General features: G+C 42.7%; 1 protein-coding gene across 1 annotated transcript in view; it reads right to left on the bottom strand.

Annotated features, from left to right (window-relative positions):
- The window catches only part of STX8 (syntaxin 8), a gene marked incomplete at its 5' end in the record, with an annotated part of 106099 nt that overhangs the window by 73263 nt on the left and 12353 nt on the right, over positions 1-20483 (bottom strand). Inside the window, 2 exons of the mRNA XM_009334064.1 lie at positions 15591-15683; positions 17154-17278. Coding sequence (XP_009332339.1) covers positions 15591-15683; positions 17154-17278 — 218 coding nt within the window. The remainder of the gene's footprint in view (positions 1-15590; positions 15684-17153; positions 17279-20483) is intronic.

Raw genomic sequence — 20483 nt, 5'->3', positions numbered from 1 at the left:
TGCTGAAAACGGTGAATGAGCACAGCCGTTTTGCGAGCAGACAGTCTGAGTTTCTAATGGGCTGGCACATCGCTTTTCCTACAAGGGCAGTCTATTACAAGGAGCTCCCTCCGCCTTGAAAATTTTGTTTGAAATGCCATCACAGTTGCACTGTGCCTGCTCAACAGAAAGTAGAGTAATTTGTCCCATGCTCATAACAAGGCAGTAAGATTTCTTTTAAATCAGCTTTGATTATTAAGTTTCTGATTTATGTTTGCTTCTGAGGGGTGCAACCTTCAACCACTTAACAAAACCTCTCTTGCCATTCTCTTCCAACATGAATTGCAGTTTGATATAGAGCTGGTTAGGAAGCATACAGCAGATTTGGGGTTTATTTCCATTTCAAAGAGTTCCCTTATGCTAGGAAGTGAAACAGAACTGTGCCTCTTCAACATCTAACTGCAACGTGGGGAGACAGATCACAAGGTGTTCCATCCTGAACGCTGACACAGGTCGGTGCAAAAGTCGACTAAATAGGCTGGTTTCCTCTCCCCGGCACCTTGCCTGAAAGATAAAATCTGTTTCAAGTGTTAAGGGAAGGCGGAATTGGTCCCCAACTCAGATGTCAGTCTCTCCCATCTGCATTCTGTGCCCCATCACACGAGTAGCTCCATGGCGAGGAAAATGAGCTCATTTTCTGTCAGTAGCACCCGAGAGGCACAGCAAGCCCAAAAGGTTGTGAAGTGCTGTGCCAGGAGAAGTCCCAGCGAGCTTCTCCTTGCCACGTGCCGAGATCCAACAGACAGCACCAGACCCCTTTTCCTAAGAGATGTTACCGTGCACCTTACAGCCGCCCACCCCACCTTCCTCCCGCCACATCGACGTATCGGCAGACCTGGATTTCAACAAATGGATGCTGAGTAAAGACCCTACAATCACCCGGCCTGCCCTGGAGGGCAGCAATACAGAGCTCAGGATGGAAAACCAATGACCAGGTTAAATCTGTTGTCTCTAGTTCTGGTCCAGCACAAGAAAACTTTGAAAACAAGTTTCAGAAAGCGGAGAACAGAACTGGAGGGGAGGGATTAGACAAGTCTCTGGAATGACAATGAACTCGGGAAGAACAGGAGGTTACTAAGAGTCATTTAATAAAAGTCATTTTCAGTCAACGCAACACCCAGATGTGCCGAACCTCTCCTATCAGCGCTTTTCTACCTCCTTCATGCTCAACATCACTGAATATTCAACCTCTCTGCTTTAAGAGTAAGCACAAACCACTGTGGATGAAGGTGTAGCCCTGTAACAAAAAGGAGGAATACACTGATTTTACATACAAACCTTCAGACCTTCCCTTACAAAAGTCCTGTGGTCTCCAACTATGAAAGTAATTTTCCTTTCATTGAAAACACACCACCCACATTACCGTAAGCAAAACTATTATAGTTCCGAACATCGTAACAAAGCATCGAATGGAGTTTTTCTGTAAGAAGTGAAGTCACAACAGCTTAACTAGTGGAAAGTACTACACTTAAGCTAAATAGGCTCTATTCAAGTTTAAGCACCACTACAATTACCTACGATTAGTGAAGTACCATAAAACAGTGGGAAAACCCCAACTGGTCAACACTGACCCCAGCTGCCACACAGATGCACCAGTACCAGAAAATGCATAATCCAGCCCAAATTCTCACAAGCTCTTTGATCATTAGCACATGAATGTGTACCGCGCTACAGTCTTCTCTCTCTCTCTCTATCCACAGGCTGGTGCTCTGACGCAGCTTGGTCCCAATAATAATTTCCAAGTGAAAATACTTATTTGTAATGGGAACTATTACATAAAAAGTAGTCTATGTCCTAAGCTCGACCAGAAGGAAGCTTTCCTCCCAGCTTATCTGATTTTCTATTCATTTAAAATATCATGTTTCGGAAGGCCACCTTAGAGTTCAATTCACACTGCTAATTTTCTTTGGCAAAAACCCATGTTATCTACAAACATTGGTTGAAAACCCAATTACAGTAATGTGATACCCACACCCTGTTGCATAGCAACCGGATAACACAGGGATACGGAAAATGTTGCTATTCCAAAATAACAGCAGGTAACAGAGCTACTTCCTAACTGCAAGCAGAGCTACAGCAGTAAGATGCCCAGGTGGGATGCAGGAGTTCGAGAGGGAAGGAAGAGCAAAATTAAGAGGTGCCACCCCAGTCCCCCACCTTGCTTGGGGCACTGTCCTGGACATCCCCAGCCTGGAATGATCCCTCCTCCCTGAGATACTGTCCTGCTTCGCAGCTCACTCCTGCCGAACGCTGCAGTGCCGACGGGCATCTCCTGCTTCCTCTCCACCTGGTGAGCCCTACCCCAGCCTCTGAACCCTGGAAAAGGGTGAAGTGCTGCTTACCCCTACAAGCCCAAGGCAAAGCTTGCTCAGGGAAACGTTAGCTGGAGAAATGAATAGGTCTCTATCAGAGCATCTTCAAGGAGGTTTCAGAGGTCCAGCTCAGCCAAGTCGTGACAGATTTTTCCTCACCAGAGGCTAGCATCAGTCCCCTCCAGCGCTACAGATCTATACTACAGCAGAGATACTAGACCTCTGCAACATAAAAGCAATTAGAAGAGTTTCAACACAGTAAAATAAATCATTCACAAGTTTCTTCCCGAAACCACCATTTTTTCCACTGTAACTCTCTCGCATGCAAAAAAAAAAAGCCCATGCCAAACAACCAGAAAGAAACAAAAATCTTCTCCTCTCCACCCCCAAAAGTAAGATTTTGCTCTGCAGTCTTTGCAAAGGGAGGGAGTGGACACCGATCGCCTCTCCCCAGCGCTGTTGCAGGGCATCACAACCATGTGCATTTGCAATCAGGTACTAGGCACAAAGATTTGGCTGCCTTTGTCAACGGTAGTTGGTTGTCTCGTGTCACCGTTCTCTCTAGTTTCAGCATGGCGCTATCAACACAAAGGTCAGAGTTTACACAGAAAAAACATTTTGGGAGTTTATGCCAAATGTGATCTTATTTTTATGCAGAGTCTGCCCAAAACAGACCAAACCCAACCTTCTCCAATCTCTGGCAGTACTTGAAACCAATATTCCTTTCAGCATTTCTCCTAACTCCAAAGGGAGATCGATGCAGCAGGTTCAGCCGAGCGGCCGCAGGGAACCCTGGAGTCTCCGGTCCCCAGGTCAATCCACCGGGCATCCTGCTTCAGAACTGGGAACCCCGTGGCCTCGCTATCCCAGGGCCAAGTTCACCACTTTATCAGAGACAAAGGTATCCCTTGAATTCCTGCCCCGAGCTTGGAAAAAACCCATCAGGCCCAGATGTTTCAGACTAAAGACTCTGGACTCAGACCAGCATTTTTCAGCAAAACTTGGTTCTATGAGAGAATTTCCAACAAAATTTTGAGATCAAACACCACTGGAGTTATTTCAGAACAATGCGATCTGCGTTGCCAAAAGACATATTTGATAGTGCCCCTGCACTTTGACGCCAGCCGGTTCACATTACGGTATCTTTTTTTCCAAGTATGTGATTTACTCCCTTCGTGCTAAAGTGTTTCTTATAAAACTCTGTTGGGAGAGAGTGAAGAGAAATCTTGTCGGCTTCCATGTCCAAGACCTGTACTACTGTCACACTGGAGGATTATTCTAGTTCTTGACGTCTAACAACAAAAGCAGTTCACTGGGGGCAACAAGTACATCACATCCACACTGAGAGGTCATCAGAGCAATAGAAAAGGACTAGAGTCAGGCAGCGAGGCAGAATATTTCTCACAATACACGGCACAAACAGGATAAAACCTATATCATCTTATTTGTTTTGGGATGCATAGGGATAAAACACATTTTAATACATCAGCAAGTCAAAAAAAGGTTACGCTCATAAGACTTACTCCACCCAAGCTTGCAAGGAAGTTACTTTATTATTTTATTTTTTATTTATAAGAATAATAATTATAGTACAATTAGTTTATCTGTTTTTAAGTGACCTCAGGATGCTTTAAGATATCAACGTCACCATTTTAAAAGCATCCCATGTTTATGTCACATTAATTATGTTTATGACTGAAATACAGCTTTGAGCAAGCAGTTGCTCCCAACACTCTTATTTTATTTCTGCTTCCATGTAGTTGTGATGAGCTGTGTACACACATCCTACAAACGGGTAGCCATGGGGGCAACTGCAACATCTGAGCGTAGCCAAGTATTACCTGCCATTTCCAGGCTGGATCTAACAGCAGATTTTATAAATATCTAAGCAGTATTTAAACAAGCAAGAAAGCCACATTTCCCATTCAAATACTGCACAACAGAGATCCATCTGCACGCAAGCACTTAGAGCAACCAGCTTTATCCTGCTTTCTGTTCTTGCTACGGTCAGAGCACTGCAAGATGTTGCATTTCATTTTCTGGTTCTGAGAGGTGCCGATTACCAAAGCAATTCCATATGTTACATTTATTTATTGCAGAACAGATCAGCAAAGAACTGAGACTGCCTGGCGACTGATAAACATGCTAGGTCTCTCCATTTTCAGTACAGGTGCCCCAAGTAGATCTGTGTTGCAGGACTGCTCAGTAAGAGAGCGGGGCTGGAGCAGCATCAGCACCAGTCTGGAAGGGATTTTCCCCAGCACTGCTGGTGTCAGCCTCCTCGCTGCATCCATCCACGCTCTCACCTCCTGCTGCCTACACTTTGAATGTTTTGCTATACATCAAGTGCAACCCCTCCAGGCTACAGGAAGGGTTGCCCTGATCTCAACCCACCTCCAACTCAAAACCTGAGCTCTCATAATTAACAGTATATCCTGCTCTACCACCTCACCTCAACTCCATACCACTGTATCCAAACTCCTTTTCACACTATTTCTCCCTGGCATTAAAGAAAAAGGTCTAACACAGAAGAGGCTAAAATCCTTCCGTAAAAACCCAGCTCCCACAAACTCTATAGGCAAAACTCTGGCACTTAAACTTTCTCAAAAACCCAACATCCAACACTTAAAAACTGCAAGGCAAATCCGCCCACAGTGCCGCACCTATGAACTGTGCCCAACTTCTCTGGGAGCAGCAAACACTGCTTGATATTTTGAGTTGTGTTGAACACCAGTCTAACATTGAACAAGTCAGCACCAGTAATTTTGGGCACAATAAGCCATAATCACCAAAGGACTCCACGACATAAGCATCGGAGAAGCAATATATTCTGCTCAGTGTCTAGGAGAACAGCAGAGAAACAGCAAGGATAATATCTCCGTGCAAAGACAGGAGGAGAGAAGAGCTGGAAGCACACTCGGAGGTAATGGGAAAACCAGGAGAATCTGCTACAGAGCGCTCACCAACCCGCTCAGTGGTGAGTAAATCCAGTTCAAAGCACTCTTCGGATTCCAGCAATACCTCACAATAATAACGTGCCCAGAAACATGGGTTTCTTATTCTCTCTTGTGTTGTAACCGTTCAGGTTTTGACCCTACAAGTTTTCTGGGAAATCTATTAAAAGCCTATTAAGCATCCAACAGCCCACTCACCGAAATCACCATGACGCAAGAGCATATGGTTCCTACCAAGCATGACTTTCTTTTAAGCCCAAATATCACCTTCTTTCCACTAATGCCTAGGCAAGCAAGTTATCACGTGATGCGGGACAGAGCAGTCACCTATTTCCCCCCACCTCCCAAATCCTCAAAAAATCCTCTGAAAAGGGGAAGAGACAGATGAAGCACTAAAGTTAGTGTCTTTTAAAGTATAAACTCTCAAGCTGCATTTCATTGCCACAAATAGCAAATATTTTAAAGTAAAACATTATTTTTAGCCTAAGCGGTGCTTAACGATTTGAGAATAAAATATTGCCCAGAGACAGCGACATCTCATCATTTGAAAATGCTGAAGCAGACGCGTCCTGTTCACACTGAACACCAGCTTACAGGGAGCAAGCGAGAAAGCGTTTGGGACCCTGTCTCTAACACGCAATTAAAACCTTCCCTGATTCAGCCAAAAAACAGAGGGAGAGCACTCAAGGAGAATGAGCCAGATATAATACCTTGGTATCATCTATGAAGGTAAAAGAAAGTTATACAGAAACTCCCGTAACAGTTTCCTAGATCTTCTAGCAAAGGCTGTTCTGCACAGGACAATTTATTTCCTGCCTTTCTTTTCTGCAAGCAGCGACTGTAAGGTCAGGATATATAATTTCAGCTGCTCACAGACAGGTATGTGATTTACCAAAAAGGGGCTGTAAAGGAGAACAGACTGGGTTTGTGCCTTTCTGCTTCTTTACGATGCATGACACACAGCCACCCTAAGAAAGTAGGAAAGCAGGCTAGGAAAATAAATCCCCTCTCTACGGTCTCAATTTGAGATTTTTTTGAACAGGGGGAAAAGCTAAATTAACACGGAAAAAAATCATCAGAGTGTTGAAATATCTACAATTACAGCTAGGTTTTGTTTTCTTTTTAAACAGTTTAAATGAAATGGCTGAAGAAGCAGATGGGAAAGAGAACTCTCTTTTGCTAAAAGTTGAGGCTTATTTCCCTATTAGAGCTTTCCATAAGTCCTGCTCGAAAACTAAAGATGAGACTTAACAAACAAGATGTTTAAGATCATAATTCTTATCGAGAAATCCTGAAAGGCTTAAAAAGTTAGAAACTCCTTTCTCCTCAGCAGTAATTTCTCCAGCATTTCTGATCACCGTGAAGACAGATGAAGGAAGACAGCTTCCCCCCTCCCCACCGCGGTGTGGGTGAGGTAGGGATTGACTAACTGTGGAAAAATCCACATAATTGAGAAGACAAATGTTGAACAGTTATTTTACAGCTTGAACTATTCAAGGAAAAATGCTAACTGTGCCAAGAGGCCAGACAGACTCATTGTGTATGTGTGTGAGTATGCAGGAGCCCAGTCAGATTTCAGAAGTGCAACGCTTTTATCCTCATCCAGGTTGTGCCTTGCTGGTTTATCTGTTTCTGTAAGCGCTGCATCAAGCTGTAAAAAAAATACTGAAAGAAAAAGTATCATCTCCCAGTATTATGTGTACATAGAGCGTAACAAAAATATACACACAGGCTTGGTAGCATGACCCACTATTAAGGCCATTTGTTGCTTCCCATGAGAAGGCCCTATTTTCGGTTGCTTAAAAGGATGAAAAACTTTAACGACTCAGGCTCAAGATTCCTACATTGGATGTCTGCTTCCAGATGAATTTTTAAAAAAATAAATAAATTAAAGTTTCAGCCAAAATATCTCAGCCATTTCAGAACAATGCTGTTTTTTCCATGTTAAGACTCTCCAGTGGCCTCAGGACCTACAGTACCCCAATGCTTTCACATTAAGACACACAGAAGTTAGAGGGAGATGGAAAAGGACCCAGAAGGGGAACTAATTGAGCAAGAACGCTGGAATACTGATGGGCAGTTTCAAAAGTGAGGATACGACATTCAGAAGGGGAGATTAAAGGTCAACTCAATAAAAGCAGCAGAATGAGAAGTGTGAAGGAAGCCAAGTTGTAGGAGAGAGAGGAAAGAAAGAGCTAGAGAAGGTCACAACAGAAAGTAAGTTGTCTAGTCCATCTCCTGTTCTAACCCAGCTCAAGCTGTCACGAACAATACATGTTCTTCAAGGTGTCCCACAACAGGGACTTCCCAACCTCCTGACATGGCCCACTTCACCGCTGTTGGAATGATTTTCCTGCTCCTTTTGACCTCGACTCAACCCCATTACCAAAAGCCTTCTCCCTCCCCTCTCGAACCAGCTTGTTTCATTCTTCAAGCACCTTGTGTTCCCATCTCAGCCTTCTTTTCTTTAAACTCAGCTACCCCAGCAGTTCATCTTTTCTGGTGGGTCATGCCTCAGTGCTTTAAATCATGCTTTTGCCTACCCTCTGGGCCTTCTCCCCAGGTCCACGTTACCTTGAAGAGTTCTGGCCCAACCTGCATGCTGTCTGTCCCCTCCTCGGTGCCAAGTGTAATGAAGGATCATATATTCTCCAAACAACACTGGCTTGTACAGAGGCTTTTCCACAAATATTATACTATCCAGTCATGTTTAAGAGTTGACCCTACACACTATAGAATCATAGAATAGTTTGGGTTGGAAGGGACCTCTGAAGGTCACCTAGTCCAACCCCCCTGCCGTGGGCAGGGACATCTTCAACCAGATCAGGTTGCTCAGAGCCCCGTCCAGCCTGGCCTTGAATGTTTCCAGGGATGGGGCATCCACCACCTCTCTGGGCAACCTGGGCCAGTGTCTCACCACCCTCAGCGTAAAAAATTTCTTCCTTTTATCTAGTCTAAATCTACCCCCCTTTAGTTTAAAGCCATTCCCCCTTGTCCTCTCGCAACAGGCCCTGCTAAAAAGTTTGTTCCCATCTTTTTTATAAGCCCCCTTTAAGTACTGACAGGCTGCAATAAGGTCTCCCCGAAGCCTTCTCCTCTCCAGGCTGAACAACCCCAACTCTCTCAGCCTTTCTTCACAGGAGAGGTGTTCCATCTCCCTCATCATTTTCATGGCCCTCCTCTGGACCCGCTCCAACAGGTCCATGTCTTTCCTGTGCTGAGGACTCCAGCTGGATGCAGTACTCATCTTTAATTAACCCTTACAGAAGAGCCACTCCTTGCAGGCAGCCTGACTGAATTTCCCTCTAGTTTGTCAAGATCATTTGGAGGAGTTCTAGCATTACTCCCAATATAGCTGCAGTCTTTCGCATTTTCGTATTACATGCGAGTTGCATGAGTACACTGTGTACTTCATCATCCATGTCCTTAACAGAAATGCTAAACAGAACCAGACAGACCTACACAGCCCAACTCAGTGCATCCTTCTATTCCAATTATGAACCACCAGTTCCTAATTTCTGAGTAGAGTTATCCAATCAACATCACATCTATTGAAAATTATTCATTTGAACCCATGCTTCCATAGACTACTTACAAGAAAGTCTCATGAGACAGCATCAAAGACATTCTTAAGTCAAAATGACACCTAGTTTTTCTCCCTTACTCATAAGGCTCTTCCGCAGAGTAAGTCCAAACTCATTTGACACAACTGACTCTTAAGAAGGACTTACATGTGAGCCACTGCAGACTTGTCATCTCATCAATACTTACAAATAGTTTGTTTTGTTGTACCAGAGTTCTCCCAGCAGAGTTTGACTGCTAGAAACCCATTCCACCAGAGCCTGAAAGGGAACACCAAGATGCTTACTCCTTATCCTTACCTCTGCTGTCAGCAACCGTCCATGAAGCCCACAGGCAAGACATCTCACCTCTCCCATGCTGCTCCACATCATCCAACACCGGTAAAATTACCCTGTCAGCCTACATTGCAGAGGTCCCTGTGTAGGTGTTCTCATCTGGCTGCTGACCCAGGCTTGGAGACAGATCCATTCTGCAGTGGCTTCCCTGTTTTTTCCAGTTTTCTTTTTAAGAATACCAGGTCATTTTACAGATAAATAAACACTGGAAACACTGAAGCAGCAAAGTCATGTACTTAAAAGGTTAGGAAATGCTATAAATAATACTGTTTTGTGTAGATACATTTTTTCAATCCAATGCAAACTCAGTGTAAGCTTGGTTTTCATTACACAGCTCCTTCAGCAGGCAGCACAGGCAGGACTTACTTCCTTGACAGATACCGAGTATTTTATTCTATCCTCATCATCCAGCACAAGGCTGCATTCCTTATGGACTGCACACAACTCCAACTCTGCTCTGAAGAGTTAAAAGCTTCCTCCCAGACCTTCCAACGATGGCCCTCCTGACAGTAAGTACAAGTGTATTTTGATTTTGACAGCTTCCTTGGGAGATGAAACACTATCATCCCCAAGTCAGAAGGAAAAATAAGAAAATTAATAGTTAAGGTTTATTTTGGACGTTCAGTAAAAGAGGGTTTGAACCTCTTTCTAAAAAGCCAAAACCAAACCTTATCTATCTTTCCAAACAGTACTTCATATTCCCCAGTACTTCATGGGGGATGGACTTGATGATCTTTAATGGTCCCTTCCAACCCAAACTGTCCCATGATTCATTACACCCAGAGCACAGCCCGCACCAATTTTTAAGTGTCAATGCTCAAAACCTCTGCAAACCAGACCCTACGATGCCAAGTCAGACACACAGAAGGGAATCACTCCTGAAAAAGCTTGGTTAAGATGGGTTAACCACCATCACACAGAGCTCCTGGGCAAGAGCAGAGATAGTTTTATGCTCTAAGGCAGCGTTTATCTGTTGCTACCACCACAAACACCTCTTACAACCCTTGCCTTACTCACTAAACATTTTCCCACACCTAGAAGAAACGAGGCAGAGACCTTACAAATAGTTCTTGTCACCACGTATACTCAATTTAACCCCAGAAGAGATCGAGTCCTATGCACAAAATGAGGCAGGACCTGCAGAAAATGGTGTGCAATTGTTTTAAGCCTAGAAACACAGGCAAGAAGTGCCATCTAACCTCAGTTTTGGCATTCCCCAACTTCTGAGTGTTTATATTGAGACTAAGTATTCCACTATTTGCATCGTTCATGACAAAAAGCAATGTTTTAACACGGGTGTTAATTTTTCCACTAAGAAGGGTCAACTCCAACTAAACAGCATGCAATAAAGACAGAACATTTCCCCAGTAAAACTGAAGTCATTTCTATTCCGTACAATAAACTCAGGAAGCAAAATAAAAATCTGCATAGTATGAGGTCAGTCAGGCTATGGACAGTTATTTTACATCTGAATATTAAAGGCACATGCTTCTCTGCAGAGGTTTTCAGAAAACTTGAACCTGCTGGTGCTGAGCGTTTCTCAAGGAACGCTGAACACCTTCAAATCCCAGCAACCAGAGGACTTGAGCCATCTCAGAAGGGGGTCAAAGCGTGCAGGATTGTAATTTTATATGATGAAAACATATATTGTTTAAACAAGATGATGAACATTTTTTAAAATTTAAATTTTGATCTTTAATCATTTCTTATTTACAAACTAATCCTAACAATGAGGTAATATATCCACAGCCCCATTGGTTTTAGTCTCATAACTCAAACATATTCCGTGTACAATGCTAATTAGTTTGTATTACAGCAAAAATGTTCTTAATAAACAGAAATATGAAACGACTTCAGGGTTCCTTTTTGATTATGCAATAGCCATGTAAAACAATCTTTAGAAGCATTTTACTGCACATATACCTACTGGGCTGTCTGCACCAGAAGAGATGGGCTTGTGGTTAAACATTGCCCTGGGAGAGATGAATCACATCCCTGCTGCACTGTAATTTCTGATGTTATTTTCAACAAGTCTCTGCATCATCAAGAATACTTTCACTCACTTTCTCTGATTTTACAGGAATATTTCTCTATGCATGTATAGAGCAATAGCTAGAACAGGGCTCCAGTCTCAGGTGGAGTCTCTAAATTGCATTTTGATGGGAGCGTGTCAGGTTAACAAAAATCATGTACCAGGCAAGTCACAGGCTTTGACCATTGAACTGGCACCAAATGAAAAGCTGAGGAGCTGAGCTCACCTCAGAGGCTTGTGTGCCACCCGCTATGACCAGAGGTGACACAGCAACCTTTATCTGCAAAGCAATTAAAATAAAATACATAATGCTTCAATTTTTAGTCGGTTTTAGAAATTTGATTTTGACAGGAAATTAAAAGCGTTACATAAACATGTAATTAAAGCATCATTATGACAGATCATTTACTTAAAATGAGCCATTTTGGTTAAGAACATCCTGGATAGTCACTCTGTATACAGCATTCTCTTGACCAGTAAAAGGACGTAAACAGTAGTCTGGTTTTGCAGCTTATCTATTTATGAATGTATTTATGCTCTGACATAAATTTTAAAGTAGCCGGAAGCAAAAGAATCCATCCTTGATGGTGTATACCAAATGGAGAGCAACACGGTAAAAATGCCAAACACTACAAATTTTGCAAGCTACCGATATTTACCATCCGTCACAGAGTACTATATTCTCATGCAAGCATGCCACAATGAGAAAACAACATCTCTATAAGGGTAAAACAAACAGCATTCAGAATTTCTGAAAGCATTCCTCCAAAATTATTGCACTAGATTAGATTGCCTCATCAACAGGGCCAGAGGCCATTTACACTATTTTCTTTCTTTCTTTTTTTTTTTTATGTAACAGATGAAAGGATTACAGAAAGTTTTCTGGGGCCAAATTTGGAATTAATGATGGGAAAATTCTTTTGCTAATCCCCCATCTCTCCCACTGCTTGCAGACTCCTGAGGCTGGAAAAAAACAATGTCTCCTGGTACCCTGCTTCTACTTTGCTCATCAGTGCAAAATACTACGCTCAGGAGGTTTGAGAAGAACACTCAGCTTTGAGCAGAGCCATAAAATCTCAAGGACAGAGCTATACTGAAAATTTGAGTAAAGAACGACATGAGACTCCAATTAAAACTTGGACGCATTGCAACCAAATCAAAGGATGGGACTCATCTGCTCGGGGCAGATGTCTGCCAAGCAGCCACCTCCATCCAAGCCGAGGCTCACTTTACGATTAGTGGGGAAAAAAATGGGCTTTTCCAGGACACGCCGTGCCCTGCCCCGAGGTGGACCTGTCAGGCAGGCTGGAGGGGTCACACCTGAGCAATCCCTGCTGGTGTCTGCTGACTACGGAGGAAGCTCGGGGAGATCGGCCGACAGACGGGCGCTGCAGGGACGCAGAGCTAAGCGAGGCTGGAGTCACCCAGCCTGCCCGAGGAGAAGGGCCGACTCTTCTGGAGAGCGCTGCAACCACCGCAGCCGGGCCCGTCGGCAGGACGCCCTCTTACAAACCTCGAACGTTACTCCTCGGCACTGCCTGTCAGCCCACCAGTGAAGTAAAAATAGATAGTGCCAAGTAACTACCCTTCTAAAAGCAAAGTTTAATCATTTTTCAGTCATTTAACAAACACAAAAGAATTTACACGTACCAACTCTACCCGAGAAGTAAACTTTGCATAATTAATCAGGATGCCTCCAATACTTGTGCATCTGCAAATGCACAGCTACACCAACTGGCACTCAAGGGAAAATGCCTCGGGCCACCTCAAAGAGCTGGGAAGTGCAAATACCTCAACTGAACAGAGAGCCTGAGCTGCTAGGGAAGGAAAAAAGCAGGCCTGAATAACAAGTTGTCTGGAAAGTAAGTACAGTTACCCAGCTCCCTAAAGCCTGCTTCATTAACTATCAGACATTATCAGCTACTTCTGAAGTAAGCCATATTTTATCATAACGCCAGAACAAGTTAAAGGCACCTAATTAGTCGCAGAAGGTGGGAACGTCCAAAGCAGGTCAGGGAAGTGGAAGTCAAGCTTCCCAGGGAAACAGGCAATGTGATGGAAAATTTGACTTGAATAAAAAGAAATATTGATGCAGCACTTAATGAAGATGAACTTCCCCTGCCTCCCCACAACACAGACGATGGCATTATCACTCAGCACTAGGAAGGAAAGAGATTCCGATAAGGGGAAATTACAGGGCAGTTATCCTCATCAACCTGACCGTGCAACTGTGACAGGAGATTGGCAGAGCGCCCGGGAAGCCTGTAGATAGTTAAGCATAGGGCATAAAATAAGATGCGTAAAGGGAAAGTAGCCCCTGGAAAATATTGCTAGGGATTTCAGATTTTCCAGTGTGCCAGTGACAATGAAATGCCTGACCATATCCCCTATCTGCATTAAAAAAAAAAAGGGGGGGATTGCATAAAGTCAGAGAAAACACAGGAGTTCCACTTGCTCGGTAGTGATGAAGCCAAGTACTGAGTGATCTGGTCCCCCGTGTGTAAGAGTCAGACTATTTCCCACCTTCTTCAGACTGCTTAAAGATCTCCAAATGACGCACTCTACATGGCTGGCAGGTTTTATTCTCGTGATTCTAGGACAGTGAGAAGCAGAGGCAGCTCGGCGTTTTCTCTTCCCCCAGGATCTGGCCCGCAGTCAGCAGCAGGCAATCCTCACCACTTTTTACTCTGAGCGCTCGGGAAAGTTTCCATCGCTTGAGAAGGAGTTGCCTGTGGCTCAAAACAGAGCTCACATGAAAACATTAAGAATTTTGCTCTAGGCTTTGTAACTATCTGTAAGACAAACAAAACTGGCATTATTTGCACTATTTGTAAAAAGGAGGGTTAAATGCATTCCCAATTTCACAGATGTTTCAAGGCTTCATTGCTAGAAAAAGTCTGGCATGGTCACGCAGAAGTGCAATGGTACAATACACATTACCTTCAAGGTCCCAAAACCATAAGGATTTGGGGAACCTTCCCCTACCCCCAGCAGAGGGAAATGGGACACAGATCATATATTTTCCTGATGAGAAACCAAAGTTTCACAGAGAATTAGTAAACATGCTCATGCCTCCCACCTGTTTTCTATTTAGAGCAAAAAGAGCAATTAATGACTTTTTAAACAACAGTTAATAGAAGAAACTTAGGAAACTGAGATTTCTAATTGAAGATGTCTTTACTCACATGAGGCAGAGGATCAAAATATGACAAGGCCACTAAGCATAGTTTCTCCCAGCTGCACAAACCATTTCTTAACAATCTTAAGATTAATAAACAAAGACATATTCTAGACATTTCATATCCCTCCTGGATTTAGCCATGTATGCAAGGCAAACACGAGAAAGCCGTCCTCTTACTTCACTCTCAGTTGGAACGGAGAGCCCAAGTAGTACTTCATGTTACGTGATTGTTAATACGGGAACCCCCTTCACTCTGAGCAGACATGCAGAGAAATACAAGGGGAAAAAAACACAGGTCCAGGAAGAAGCCGATTTAAGTGTATCATCTATGAGCAAGTAAAAGGACATTTACCTTCTCAGTGGTTAAGTACAACACAACCCAAGGATAAACCATATGGCTCAACTCTTTGTGCAAGGGAGAAAGCTGGCAGGGTTCCACGGCTCTAATTGAACTATTACCGTATTGCAAGAAATGAAAAAGTCAGAAAGACTGGAGGATCTGCTCTCCTAGGGACAGTTTATGTCATGAGAACAATTAAGTGACTAACAAAGCATATTTAACAGGAGAGCAATTCCACCATTTGGATACCGGCTCATTTTAAAGAAAATAGGTGCTCCTCTAGTTCAATGTTGCACTTAATTTGATCCTACATTCAATGCCATGAAACCTTCAAAATCCAAATCATTTATAGCAAACAATACAACGCTTCTCCCTCAATCACTGGCTCAAGACTTTTCCATTTAATTAATAAGGAAAGACACAGAATAAGAATGCTCAAGTGAAACCCAGCAACACATAAAAGCTTACCATAAAAACTGTCATAAAACCAAAAAACGCAAAAGATCGGGTACAAAATTAATTTTTTACTATGTACAAATAATCACCAATCTTTTCTTTCAAAAGGCAGGCTCGATAAAAATATACCAAGTGTTATACATTGTATACGCACAGCAGGGAATGTAGTGAAACACAATAAATCAACCAGGTCATGAACGGACAGAATCTGTAGTGGTTGTTCATACATAAACCTTTACAGTATTGTCTTGTTGCTTTGCGGGCAAAAAGCAGTGCAGTTGTATGAGGAGTGAAAAAAAAAAAAATCACCCTCATACAAAAATGAGGCAAAAAAGAGTGTCTATGAATCTTGTTCTTACCGTTCTGTTCATCCAGCTCATTCCCAATTTCCTGCCCCATTTGCTTTTGCCGGGAGATGATTGAAGAAAGAGCATCAAGTCCAGCATCTTGCTCTGCACCAGAAAAAAATATCAAATTACATTTAAAAAATTGCTGATATGCCAGGCTATGTACCATAAAAGATGCAGAAGTGAAGAAAAAGATCTACTCTGTGCTTAAAGAGTTAAAACGTATTAAGAAAAATACATCAACACAACATGAAAATGAATCCTTATGGCAACAGCACTCTTAAAATAATGTGAATGATGGGTAATTAATTTGTCTGCTCTGGCTGGGACATTTAGCTGAGGGTCCCAAAAAAAAAAAATCCAAGAATTCAACATTGAGCTGTTACTCAATCATAAATGCAGGAGATTTTCTGGCACACACATAGAGATCCCTGATTAGCCTTTTTAAATTTTCCAAGAAACTTCACATGAAGAAAAGACAAACAGGTGATGCAAACACCAAAGAATTCAAATAGATTTTTAAAGGTGCAAGAGGATACAAAGTGCATGGAAGAGAGCCTGAGACTGAGGGGACACGACGGGGGCAGCTAAAGTTTGACATGTTCCCGTCAGCTCTGCAGAAATTCCTTTATTAAGAGCCATATCACCTCTGCTATTCCAGTTTGCGGGTACCACGCAGTCCTTAGTAAGCACCTTAACCAAAATGTGCAGCTCTCCTTGCCCAAAGTCATCAAGAAGAGATGCTGGAGGCTGGACTGCCAGTGGTCTGACAAACTGCAAAGCAGCGACGTTGCAGAGAGCAAGACTGCCAGCCGGCTGCAGTCCGGGAGCCAAAAATTGTACAGGATGGTCAGAACCCCCTTCCCTTCAACAGGATGAAGGTCCAGCCCCCAATACCTCTTTCAGCCTCCCCAAGGGAAACCTATGGCGTCATCAAAAACTGGAGCCTGAGGTTTCTCCTGGACCATACAAATAGAGTTCATGCCATCCTCCTGAACTGTAGCTGTAAATGTTGTTTCACGTGCAGACTGAAGCGGGCCTTATCTGGAGACTGATTTCATTTGATCACTTCTAATACTTTAACTGCACAGAAATTACCTCATTAACCACCTGATGTCCTCAGGCTGAGGTTCTCTAACACTTCCAGAGTTAGAGGTTCCTTACAGATGCTGAGAGCCAAAATCTGAAGACCCTTTTTATAGACTAGTTAATTCTTACCTCGTTCCAATTCAAAAATATATCTAATGCACCCCAGCCTGATGCACAGCAGCGATACCACTACACTCAGTGCAATTAATGAGATCTCCACTGCAAACAAAAACCATGAATATGTCACAATCAGGGATGCCCTGTAAGGTCTTTGAAAAATTTGATTTGAGAAAATGCTTCCAGTTAAGAATATTGCAAGCACAATACTGCTCCTGCAAATACATAAAACAACCACCTGGAACTATTATGTTTGACATCTCCAGATAATAGAACTTCAGCACAGGTTATTGTATTGACTTTCTAACAAGGGCTCCTCTCAGAATCCTAGCGATGCTTATAAAAAAAAAAACAGAAAGACTCTTGTACCTTCTATGATCCTTCGCTGCTGCTGCCTGAGATCGTCAAAGCCAAGCCCTCTGGTTTCCTCAGATTCTTCCAAGAGCCACGGGTTGGTTACACCTCGTTTGACTCCTCCCGTCATTAGGCTAGATCTGAAAATAACTTCAGTAAATAATTTTCAACACAAAACCCACTCATCGTATAATTTGAGCTTGCAAGACTGGCTGACGGAGACCGCAGTGTATGTATTTGTTGCACTCCATGTGATTCTCTGCAATCATAGAAGTTAGCCAAAAAGATCCGACGATCTCCAGTAACAAGTACATCCCGCAGGCTCCACAGCACTGCCTAGAAGTGGTAAAGCAGGGAGAGAATTAATTTTGCAGTGAACAATTAAGCTACATGGTGAAATGTATACCATACATCGTACAATACATTCCCAGTACATATTGTTTGCATGTAGAACACAGCATTCAAAATGGCTACAAAAACGAACAGGGTTACTGGGAATACACATATTATTCATCTATTCGCTATGTGATCAAAATGCAAACTTATAAAAACTCCGAGGTACAGTCTGAAAGCCTCCAACAGTAAAAGGATCAACGCATTAATACAGATGCAAATCAGATGAGACTACTAATTCTCTGCAATCCTGACCAAACCTAGAAGGGAACATTTCTGCATTTCAAAAACTGCAGATGGAAGTTACACAGTTACTCTCCTGCATTTCCTAGTCTGGCATCAACATGAACAAGAAGCCTGGCACACACACTCTTAAATGAAAGAGTAGTCAAGTTATGAATTTCTTTTTAAAGGAATGATGACTTGAGGTTGTTCACGTTATAGACTCTTCCCTGGTTACAACGGAAAACAAGTTTTTCATGTCCAGGGCACATAAATTCAAGTAGTAAATGAAATGCCACTTGAATATTTTTCTCAATACCAGATTTCTGGTTTCCGCCTTTCAGCTTTTCATTGGTTTCTCCTACAAGAAAAACATTATATGACAGACTGTGAGCCACCTGAACCCAAAACTGCAACTCGGATTTGGGGTAAGAGTCATCATAAGATCGGTTCCTCAAGAGCAGTACAGAAGGAAGAGTTTTCGCTTTCTGCTTTGCTTTTTTTTTTAAAGTCCATATTTTACTCTCATTTTACCTTTGCCCTGTTCTTTCCAAAGCACTTCCACAAACAAAACAAGAACAGAGAGCATTTTTAGGATCTCTCAAATTCTCACAATTTTTTAATTACATGAAGACCTAAATTTTTTTTAATTTTTTTTCTTTTTTTAAATTGAGTCCAGGTCCCTTCTCTGTGAGATACACTGAAACGCTGTATGGTACACACATATGTTCGAAATCATTTTGTGGTCAAAACCCTGTATCAAAAGGAGTTAACTCTGCACAAGTACCAGTGGAGCTAGGAGGAGTTAACACACCCTGCCGATACGATACGGGGTTCAGCTCCGCAGAGGGATGACTGAAGTCTTACAGCAAGGGCGTTCAAGCAAAATCCAGAACTTGTCTCTAGGAGTTCCTTGAGGAATTATGGCGAACTAGAGACATCTCCTGGCCGTGAGATGAATCAACAGTGCTGAAAAATAATTCATCTCCACCACGTGAGTTTTGGGCCATCCACAGGCCCTCGCCTGTGTGCAGCGCACTGCACACTTCATACCACATTCACAGCCAGTTAAATCCGAGAACACTTAACTTCTTCTCACTTAAAATTTTAACATACTCATTCAACTTCATCTCAAGGTAATGGATTTGTCAGAATTAAAAAAAAAAAAAAAAGAATTTTTTCACTACAGGACTAAAAAGCACTTATTGTAAATCACAACATCTCACTTAACCATCCTGACGATGCTGAAGCATCACTCCAGAGCAGAACCCAGACTGCCCCGCTGCGCCGGCGACCAGCTGGCCATCATGGGCAACCCCTGAAAGAGAGGAGCTGGGATTCTTCTGTATTCCAGTCCTTTGCACCTCCATTAAAACTTACATGTATTTATCGAGGTAGGGAATCAGGCTTGTTTAGACAAAAATACACACACCTGAAACACAGTTTTACACATTACCTAGCTTTCTTCATTGCTTTGGGCGATTAAATACACTCTTGTATTTTCTAACCTCACAACGACTGCCAGCAGTTTCACAAGCCTAAACACAATGGAACACTTCTGAAGACGCAAAGATCATTACAGTTCACCCAGTTCAGCAGTTCAATTAGCAAGCACACAAAATCTAGGGTTAACAACATCTGACAAAATTACTTAAATAAAGCAAACGGAACAAAGCTCTTTGCTTGCTAAAAAGAGCACAGCTATTTCTGCCTGTTAAAAAAAAAAAGCCAAGGCAAGCAAATTTGAAATAATTTGCACCGCTCACTCTCTCCCTCCCCCTAATAATCTGCCCTATTCTTGTAGGTTGGGTCATGACAACTGGTCTGCTCGTTACAATAATCTTTTTGACATGTTTGGTAACTACCTTCCCACACAACACAGCATAACTTCCTACTTCCTCTGATCTTACCATGTTTCGCTTTGGTGGTGTGAAGATTAAAGCTTATCCAATTAGCCACCCACTGCCTCCGCCAAGTTAATCACGTAAATCTTTGAAACCGTCACAGAGCAGTGGAGTGTGCTGATAGCTTTTGATTATAGGAGCAGATTTAACTAATTACGAGGCTTAGCAATGCGCCCAAGTATAAAAGATGATGGGGTTTAAAATCAGGGAGCTATGTCACTGCTTAACAAGGGAGGGCTTATCTTCCAGAAGGCATTGTTTCACTGATAATTCTTATAAAACTTCCCAAGTAACTTAGATTAGTCAACCAGCACTTACTTTAGACCAAGGCCACACATCAAGGCTTACGGCTTTAGAAGACTGATCAGCAAGACTGAATTTTAAACAAAACCTGGGTCATATGACAATTGGTTGGGTGATCACTTGAACATTCCCTTAACGATACACAGTCGTACAGTGGGGCTCTTTGAGTGCCCAGAGCACCTTAGCTTGGCTTCACAGGTCAATCTCCAAGGCAATGGCAAAGAAGCAGGGGTATTCTCTCACTTACAATTTAATTGCTCACACTGGCAGGCTGTGTATTTTAGGAAGCTCCAAGCTAGTAAATAAAACAAGTATAAATTTAACATACAAAACAAAAGCTCTTTGCCCTCCAAAAAAACCAGGAGAAGCCACATGAGCACAAGCACTTCCAAATCCCCTCCAGGTACCTTCCCAGGCAGAGACTTCCCCACAAGAACCACTCCCAACAGGAAGCCTACAGAAGGGGCAGCATTCCCTGCAGCTGGCAGAGGACCTCTCCGGCTCCACCAGCACAAGAATGAAA

The sequence above is a fragment of the Pygoscelis adeliae genome, unplaced genomic scaffold (assembly GCF_000699105.1).
Source record: "Pygoscelis adeliae isolate BGI_AS28 unplaced genomic scaffold, ASM69910v1 Scaffold11, whole genome shotgun sequence".
In the NCBI taxonomy this organism is placed as follows: domain Eukaryota; kingdom Metazoa; phylum Chordata; class Aves; order Sphenisciformes; family Spheniscidae; genus Pygoscelis; species Pygoscelis adeliae.
This window is presented reverse-complemented; position numbering and strand designations above follow the sequence as displayed.